General features: G+C 43.6%; 1 protein-coding gene across 1 annotated transcript; it reads right to left on the bottom strand.

The window, feature by feature from the left end:
• Positions 8,023–9,951, bottom strand: LOC107646425. The gene is made up of 2 exons (XM_016350608.1): positions 8,878–9,951; positions 8,023–8,532 (listed from the first exon to the last, which is right to left on the bottom strand). Exons 1-2 carry the CDS (start codon positions 9,949–9,951, stop codon positions 8,023–8,025), a joined length of 1,584 nt encoding a protein of 527 aa, XP_016206094.1.

Here is a 10,242-nt window from a genome sequence, read left to right as displayed (position 1 = left end):
TGGACTGAAGCTCACCCTACAACTACAAATACCCCGAATAACAGTTTACTGCGACTCTTCATTAGTGGTACATCAAATAAAGGGCGAATTTCAGGTAAAAGATCCTTTGTTAGAGAAATATTGGCTCATAACAAAAGATCTTATTTCAAAATTTAACAAATTTGACATTATTCATGTAAACTAAGAACAAAACACCAGGGCCGATGTGTTATCTAAGTTAGCCACAACTCGGCAAGCCAAAAACACATCGGCACTATCCCAGCTAACACTTGACAAACCGAGTTTTGAGCAGGATACAATTCTGAGTATTATACAGGTCCCAGATTGGCGAACACCTTTTCTCGACTACATCAACACAGGCACCATGCCAAATGATGAGTCAAACTTGCCACTCTTCCGAAGAAGAGCAAGCTTCTATACAGTGCTCGGAAACACTCTGTACAGACGAGGACACTCCCAACCACTCCTAAAATGCATCAGCAGGGAGGAGGCCGAGGATGTCATGGCCGAAACACATGAAGGAGTCTGCGGCAACCATATCGGCGGCCGAGCATTAGCAGCAAAGATTCTGCGAACAGGATATTGTTGGCCGACGATAAAATGGGACTGCATCTCCAAAGTCAAGGCATGTGATAATTGTCAAAAGCACGCCACCCTCTCAGAGACCCCGGCCGAGGAGCTCCATACCATAGAGGTAAGCTGGCCTTTCGATAGGTGGGGATTGGATATCCTCGGACCTTTCCCGAAAGCGCCAGGCCAGGTAAAGTTCCTCTTAGTGTCGATAGACTACTTCTCTAAGTGGATAGAAGCACAACCACTAGCGCATATAACAGCAGAAAAAGTCCGATCTTTTTTATGGAAAAATATCATATGCAAATACGGTATCCCAAGAGAGATAGTCTCGGATAACGAGAGACAATTTACAGATCATAAGCTAGCCTTTCTAACAAATTTTAACATCAAACATCACTTTAGCTCAGTAGAGCACCCGCAAACCAACGGACAAGTTGAATCAGCTAACAGAATTATCTTACAGGGATTAAAGAAAAAGCTCGGCAAAGCTAAAGGAGAGTGGGCCGATCTCATTCCAGAAATTCTATGGAGTTACAATACCAACATTCAATCTGCCACAGGAGAGACTCCTTTCAAGTTGGTATATGGCGCAGAAGCACTTATCCCAGTAGAAGTCAGCGTCCCAACATTAAGGACCGAGCTCTATGATCAATCGAATAATCTACAAGCTCGGACAGCCGAGTTGGATCTTGTAGAAGAAGAAAGAGACATTTCCGCCATAAAGCAGCGAGCCAGAAAACAATACCTAGAACGAAGACACAACAAAAAAGTAGTTCACAGGTCTTTCAACAATGGAGACCTCGTACTCAGACGCACAGAAGATGCTCGAAAACCTCCGGCACATGGCAAATTAGCAGCAAACTAGGAAGGACCTTTCTGAGTTCTTCAAAATCTCGGAAAGGGGGCTTACAAACTAGAAACCCTTAAAGGAGATCAACTTCCGGGAACATGGAACGTCTCCTCCCTAAGGAAATATCAGTCATGATGTAGTCTATAAATTCGCGAATGATGGTACTCTTTTTTCCCTCCGAAGGTTTTCTCCCAAAACACATGGGTTTTACTCAGAAAAGGTTTTAACGAGGCCGGACGCCACAAATCATCACGCCGATGTACCTTGTATTACAAATCAAGACATTTTTTACATTGGCCGTTACCATACATTCCAATAAATGAACATTCAAAATTAATCCGAGCTTCATACTCGGAAATCAACATGCGCATTCCGAGCATAATACTCGGAGAAATACAAACAAACACAAACAATCACCAAGTTATTCAAGCGAAATCTTAAAGGCTCATTCAAACACAAGCCCTATATTAGAGCCTCTGCTCTCCTTATTAACAATTCAATCAGACAAAGGATGGCTTCCGCCATCTTCAATACACACATGCAATCGTTTTTCACATAACGATATACCATGATAACTTATCCAAAATATCAGATTTCATTAAGCAACATAAGTCATTTTTCAAACCGAGCTAAATACTCGGAACCCAAAATATCACTACCGAATACAATACTCGGAAACCGTTCAACAAAGACAAAACACAAGTTTCAAATCCTACTACACCATATACAAAATAAAACAAGCAATAAACTACAAACTTAATCTGCCTTATCACCAATGCTGGACCCCTCGCTACCACTGCCGACAGTAGCCTCACATCCACGAGCTCACCATTCGCGACCACCTTCATAACATCAAGCTTCGAGGGATCAGCTTCTAGGAAAAGCACCTTAACCTGGGAAACAGTACGCTCAAAACTTGAACAAAAGCCTCATAGATTCCACCCTCTAACTCTTTGATCCGAGCAGACAGCTGGTCATTCTCGGACTCCATGTTCTTCAACTTCTCCGAAGAAGACTTGCGCAGTTTCTGCTCCTCAGCTAATTCAAGCTCTCTCTTCTCTATGGAAGAAGACAGCTCAACAATTTTTTCATCTTTCTTCTGGATAATTCCAGATAACTCTTCAACACGCGTAGCCTCTTTCTCCTCCCGCTCTAAGGCAAGCTCCTTGGACCGACCAATAGCAACGATCCGAGCACCAATAACCTAGGAGAAAAGCAACTCAGTAAACAAACAACACTATAAAGAAACACTCAGCAAACACAAACAGTTAGTCATACCTGAAGAAATCGGCTGACGCCAGCCCGACCCACCTCATCAATCATCTTCATATCATCCGAGAAACAGCAAAGCTCGTCAGCCATAACGCCAAAAGGATAGAGCTTTGCCCATAAGGATCTGCCATGCTCGTTCTCGTCATATCCATGAAGTCTCTTTTGCGATTCATAAGCAGATTCAACCACTTGCAGTATCAGCGATGACTCTCCCTTACCATCCAGTACCTCGGCAAGGCTACCTTTAGCCTGTCCTCTCTTTAGCTTAGACCTCGGCCCAGGACCATACTGGGCTATCATAGCAGCAGGCCCCTTCCCCACATTGAAAGAAACTTCCTTCTCACTTTTCTTACGTTGGTTGAAGAAGGACTTCAACCCTGCAGTAGTAATCGCAGGAGCTTTCTCGGCTGTAAATTGCAAACAACCAAGTCAGGACAAAGAAAAGCAGAAACACGAAACAAACATAACAAAACACAATTACCTATATGATCATACACAGCCTGCCTATCGGTATCCCATTTCAACATCTCGGCAACTGACAACAAACCCTTCGGACCCAGAGACTTAAACAAGAAATCCATGACAATATCATCATCCAGTAACCTATCATCTACATCCAAGGCCTGGTAAGGCTCGACACACCAAAACAAAGGAAACCTTTCAACCAAATGCTCGTTCAAGTAAAAGCGAAAGTCCTCGGGTATACTCCTAACCTTAACAAACATCGATTTGAAATCCTTAAACGAAGACTTGTACAGACCAAATACTGTCCGACGAGGATAGCTACTAAGATTCACCCACAAACCCCTATTCACCCCTTTCGCCTGAAATAAGGAGAAAAACAACCTAAGAGACGGTAGATACTCTAAAAGTTCCATCAAAACCTCAAAAGCTCGAACGAAACCCCATGAGTTGTGATGAAGTTGGGTTGGGGCGTAGTTCAACCAGTACAAAACCCCACACTCGAAATCCGTAAAGGGAAGCCTCACACCCAGCTCTGTGAAAAGACAACTATACATATAAAAATAAGACCAATCATCTAATCGATCACAAACCCGATCCTCCTTCCCAAAAGGTAACAACTCAATCTTAACATTACTACCAGGCCTAACCCAAATACCCGACCCCAATAGCTTCACCGATTCCTCATCATCAAACTGGGACTTGCGCTCTCTCACTCTAACGTCTACCCAGTCATATGAACTACCCACATTACAGTTCTCCATCAAGAGCAAGGAAAGAAAAAAGCAAGAAGATGAAGAAGAAAGAAGAAAAGAATCAGAACTGACCTTGCTTGCTCATTTTTTCAGACAAGGAGAAGAAAATAACCTTTATCCCAAAATACAACAGTTTGGAAAGAAAAAGAAAGTGCAAGTAACATAAGTTCCACAAAAGAAACGATTACCAACCCTGTGCATTTACTTCAGATTGGCAAAAAAGAGGGAGGCATTAAAACCACTACAAAATCCAATGGACAGGGGTGCCTAGAGAAACAGAGCGGTTTTCACATCAATCACTTCATACTGGCGCAAAGTACGAAGACACTCAAAACGTTCTGCATTCCAAAAAGAACCAAGCCGAGCTTGGGGGCTGCAAGGAGCGTATACGATAACAACTCAGCAACCGAGGATTGCGGCGCTTTTGGTCCTAAAGCTCGCCTTAGTCCTGTCCAAACCAAGACAAGCTTGGGGGCTATGATACGTCACCCTTATCCTCGATCGCCCGGAGTGCTCGGCACGTGGGCAAATAAACTCGGTTCCGCGTCAGCCACCCGAAAAACTCGGCACGGAAAGCAGGCAGCAACGGCCTCACCTAGCCGAAAACAAGACACGTGCTCAGCAAACCTAATCACCAAAATAGAATATATCATAACCAACCTACAAACTATGACTTATCCACCCACGGGTAAAAACAACTCCTATAAAACCGAGCTAGTATACTCGGTTAGCTCTCAGGTTCTATCACTCTCAATCTTCTACTCTTTACTTTAAACTCATTCACAGAGAATCATTACTGACTTGAGCATCGGAGTATCTTGTGCAGGTATTCCCGCCGCACGAGCTTAAGTGCTTCCGAGTGAGTTAACACCGAAGAGGAAGAGCTTTGCGTCGGCCGGAAGTCAAACACTGCGGCGGGAATACCTGCACAAGATACTCCGATGCTCAAGTCAGTAATGATTCTCAGTGAATGAGTTTAAAGTAAAGAGTAGAAGATTGAGAGTGATAGAACCTGAGAGCTAACCGAGGATACTAGCTCGGTTTTATAGGAGTTGTTTTTACCCGTTGATGGATAAGTCCTAGTTTGTAGGTTGGTTATGATATATTCTGTTTTGGTGATTAGGTTTGCTGAGCACGTCTCTTGTTTTCGGCTGGGTGAGGCCGTTGCTGCCTGCTTCCGTGCCGAGCTTTTCGGGCGGCTGACGCGGAACCGAGTTTATTTGCCCACGTGCCGAGCACTCCGGGCGACCGAGGATAAGGGTGACGTATCATAGCCCCCAAGCTTGTCTTGGTTTGGACAGGACTAAGGCGAGCTTTAGGACCAAAAGCGACGCAATCCTCGGTTGCTGAGTTGTTATCGTATACGCTCCTTGCAGCCCCCAAGCTCAGCTTGGTTCTGTTTGGAATGCAGAACGTTTTGAGTGTCTTCGTACTTTGCGCCAGTATGAAGTGATTGATGTGAAAACCGCTCTGTTTCTCTAGGCACCCCTGTCCATTGGATTTTGTAGTGGTTTTAATGCCTCCCTCTTTTTTGCCAATCTGAAGTAAATGCACAGGGTTGGTAACCGTTTCTTTTGTGGAACTTATGTTACTTGCACTTTATTTTTCTTTCCAAACTGCTGTATTTTGGGATAAAGGTTATTTTCTTCTCGTTGTCTGAAAAAATGAGCAAGCAAGGTCAGTTCTGATTCTTTCCTTCTTTCTTCTTCATCTTCTTGCTTTTTTCTTTCCTTGCTCTTGATGGAGAACTGTAATGTGGGTAGTTCATATGACTGGGTAGACGTTAGAGTGAGAGAGCGCAAGTCCCAGTTTGATGATGATGAATCGGTGAAGCTATTGGGGTCGGGTATTTGGGTTAGGCCTGGTAGTAATGTTAAGATTGAGTTGTTACCTTTTGGGAAGGAGGATCGGGTTTGTGATCGATTAGATGATTGGTCTTATTTTTATATGTATAGTTGTCTTTTCACAGAGCTGGGTGTGAGGCTTCCCTTTACCGATTTCGAGTGTGGGGTTTTGTACTGGTTGAACTACGCCCCAACCCAACTTCATCATAACTCATGGGGTTTCGTTCGAGCTTTTGAGGTTTTGATGAAACTTTTAGAGTATCCGCCGTTTCTTAGGTTGTTTTTCTCCTTATTTTAGGCGAAAGGGGTGAATAGGGGTTTGTGGGTGACTCTTAGTAGCTATCCTCGTCGGGCAGTATTTGGTCTGTACAAGTCTTCGTTTAAGGATTTCAAATCGATGTTTGTTAAGGTTAGGAGTATACCCGAGGACTTTCCCTTTTACTTGAACGAGCATTTGGTTGAAAGGTTTCCTTTGTTTTGGTGTGCCGAGCCTTACTAGGCCTTGGATTTAGATGATAGGTTACTGGATGATGATATTGTCATGGATTTCTTGTTTAAGTCTCTGGGTCCGAAGGGTTTGTTGTCAGTTGCCGAGATGTTGAAATGGGATACCGATAGGCAGGCTGTGTATGATCATATAGGTAATTGTGTTTTGTTATGTTTGTTTCGTGTTTCTGCTTTTTTTTTGTCGTTTCTGACTTGGTTGTTTGCAATTTGCAGCCGAGAAAGCTCCTGCGATTACTACTGCAGGGTTGAAGTCCTTCTTCAACCAACGTAAGAAAAGTGAGAAGGAAGTTTCTTCCAATGTGGGGAAGGGGCCTGCTGCTATGATAGCCCAGTATGGTCCTGGGCCGAGGTCTAAGCGAAAGAGAGGATAGGCTAAAGGTAGCCTTGCCGAGGTACTGGATGGTAAGGGAGAGTCATCGCTGATACTGCAAGTGGTTGAATCCGCTTATGAATCGCAAAAGAGACTTCATAGATATGACGAGAACGAGCATGGCAGATCCTTATGGGCAAAACTCTATCCTTTTGGCGTTATGGCTGACGAGCTTTGCTGTTTCTCGGATGATATGAAGATGATTGATGAGGTGGGCCAGGCTGGCGTCAGCCGATTTCTTCAGGTATGACTAACTGTTTGTGTTTGCTGAGTGTTTCTTCATAGTGTTGTTTGTTTACTGAGTTGCTTTTCTTTTAGGTTATTGGTGCTCGGATCGTTGCTATTGGTTGGTCCCAGGAGCGTGCCTTAGAGCGGGAGGAGAAAGAGGCTACGCGTGTTGAAGAGTTATCTGGAATTATCCAGAAGAAAGATGAAAAAATTGTTGAGCTGTCTTCTTCCATAGAGAAGAGAGAGCTTGAATTAGCTGAGGAGCAGAAACTGCGCAAGTCTTCTTCGGAGAAGTTGAAGAATATAGAGTCCGAGAATGACCAGCTGTCTGCTCGGATCAAAGAGTTAGAGGGTGGAATCTATGAGGCTTTTGTTCAAGGTTTTGAGCGTGCTGTTTCCCAGGTTAAGGTGCTTTTCCCGGAAGCTGATCCCTCGAAGCTTGATGTTATGAAGGTTGTCGGGAATGGTGAGCTCGTGGATGATGAGGCTGCTGTCGGCAGTGGTAGCGAGGGGTCCAGCATTGGTGATAAGGCAGATTAAGTTTGTAGTTTATTGCTTGTTTTATTTTGTATATGGTGTAGTAGGTTTTGAAACTTGTGTTTTGTCTTTGTTGAACAGTTTCCGAGTATTGTATTCGGTAGTGATATTTTGGGTTCCGAGTATTTAGCTCGGTTTGAAAAATGACTTATGTTGCTTAATGAAATCTGATATTTTGGATAAGTTATCATGGTATATCGTTATGTGAAAAACGATTGCATGTATGTATTGAAGATGGCGGAAGCCATCCTTTGTCTGATTGAATTGTTAATAAGGAGAGCAGAGGCTCTAATATAGGGCTTGTGTTTGAATGAGCCTTTAAGATTTCGCTTGAATAACTTGGTGATTGTTTGTGTTTGTTTGTATTTCTCCGAGTATTATGCTCGGAATGCGCATGTTGATTTCCGAGTATGAAGCTCAGATTAATTTTGAATGTTCATTTATTGGAATGTATGGTAACGACCAATGTAAAAAATGTCTTTATTTGTAATACAAGGTACATCGGCATGATGATTTGTGGCGTCCGGCCTCGTTAAAACCTTCTCCGAGTAAAACCCATGTGTTTTGGGAGAAAACCTTCGGAGGGGAAAAAGAGTACCATCATTCGCGAATTTACAGACTACATCATGACTGATATTCCCTTAGGGAGGAGACATTCCATGTTCCTGGAAGTTGATCTCCTTTAAGGGTTTCTAGTTTGTAAGCCCCCTTTCCGAGATTTTGAAGAACTCGGAAAGGTCCTTCCCAGTTTGCTGCTAATTTGCCATATGCCGGAGGTTTCCGAGCTTCTTCTGTGCATCTGAGTATGAGGTCTCCATTGTTGAAAGACCTGTGAACTACTTTTTTGTTGTGTCTTCGCTCTAGGTATTGTTTTCTGGCTCGCTGCTTTATGGCGGAAATGTCTCTTTCTTCTTCTACAAGATCCAACTCGGCTGTCCGAGCTTGTAGATTATTCGATTGATCATAGAGCTCGGTCCTGCTGACTTCTACTGGGATAAGTGCTTCTGCGCCATATACCAGCTTGAAAGGAGTCTCTCCTGTGGCAGATTGAATGCTGGTATTGTAACTCCATAGAATTTCTGGAATGAGATCGGCCCACTCTCCTTTAGCTTCGCCGAGCTTTTTCTTTAATCCCTATAAGATAATTCTATTAGCTGATTCAACTTGTCCGTTGGTTTGCGGGTGCTCTACTGAGCTGAAGTGATGTTTGATGTTAAAATTTGTTAGAAAGGAAGCGAGCTTATGATCTGTAAATTGTCTCCCGTTATCCGAGACTATCTCTCTTGGGATACCGTATCTGCATATGATATTTTTCCATAAAAAAGATCGGACTTTTTTTGCTGTTATATGCGCTAGTGGTTGTGCTTCTATCCACTTAAAGAAGTAGTCTATCGACACTAAGAGGAACTTTACCTGGCCTGGCGCTTTCGGGAAAGGTCCGAGGATATCCAATCCCCACCTATCGAAAGGCCAGCTTACCTCTATGGTATGGAGCTCCTCGGCCGGGGTCTCTGAGAGGGTGGCGTGCTTTTGACAATTATCACATGCCTTGACTTTGGAGATGCAGTCCCGTTTTATCGTCGGCCAATAATATCCTGTTCGCAGAATCTTTGCTGCTAATGCTCGGCCGCCGATATGGTTGCCGCAGACTCCTTCATGTGTTTCGGCCATGACATCCTCGGCCTCCTCCCTGCTGATGCATTTTAGGAGTGGTTGGGAGTGTCCTCGTCTGTACAGAGTGTTTCCGAGCACTGTATAGAAGCTTGCTCTTCTTCGGAAGAGTGGCAAGTTCGGCTCATCATTTGGCATGGTGCATGTGTTGATGTAGTCGAGAAAAGGTGTTCGCCAATCTGGGACCTGTGTAATACTCAGAATTGTATCCTGCTCAAAACTCGGTTTGTCAAGTGTTAGCTGGGATAGTGCCGATGTGTTTTCGGCTTGCCGAGTTGTGGCTAACTTAGATAACACATCGGCCCTGGTGTTTTGTTCTCGGTTTACATGAATAATGTCAAATTTGTTAAATTTTGAAATAAGATCTTTTGTTATGAGCCAATATTTCTCTAACAAAGGATCTTTTACCTGGAATTCGCCCTTTATTTGATGTACCACTAATGAAGAGTCGCAGTAAACTGTTTTTCGGGGTATTTGTAGTTGTAGGGCGAGCTTCAGTCCAGCGAGTAATGCCTCATATTCTGCCTGATTGTTGCTTGCATTGAAGCGGAAACGCAGTGACTGCTCGGCCACCACTTTGTTTCCTTCCATCAGTAGTATCCCTGCTCCACTGCCTTCTTTGTTTGACGCTCCATCCACATGCATGCTCCAACTGACCTCTGTATTTTGTGTGTCATTAGTCATCTCTGATATAAAGTCGGCTAGCACTTGTGACTTCAGTGTTTTCCTTGATTCGTACTGAATATCGAACTCGGAGAGCTCGATCGACCATTTTATTAATCTGCCGGTGAGCTCGGGTCTAGTTAATATCTGTCTTAGCGGTTGGTCTGTTCGTACTATGATTGTGTGGCTCTGGAAGTAGTGCCGCAGTCTTGTTGCCATGGTGATTAGTGCTAGTGCCAATTGTTCTATCTTCGGGTACCTTGTTTCTGTTGGTTGTAGCACCCTACTGATGAAGTATACTGGGTTTTGCTTTCTTCCTGTTTCTGTTACTAATACCGAGCTTATAGCATGGTTAGATACTGATAGGTATAAACACAATGGTTTACCTGTCTCTGGTCTTTGGATGATTGGTGGTGATGTTAGGTGCTGTTTGAGTTCGGTAAAAGAGTTCTCACATTCGTTTGTCTATGTGAACTTCTTGCCTTTAGAGAATGTCTGGAAAAAATGATA

The sequence above is a fragment of the Arachis ipaensis genome, chromosome B06, assembly GCF_000816755.2.
Source record: "Arachis ipaensis cultivar K30076 chromosome B06, Araip1.1, whole genome shotgun sequence".
In the NCBI taxonomy this organism is placed as follows: domain Eukaryota; kingdom Viridiplantae; phylum Streptophyta; class Magnoliopsida; order Fabales; family Fabaceae; genus Arachis; species Arachis ipaensis.
This window is presented reverse-complemented; position numbering and strand designations above follow the sequence as displayed.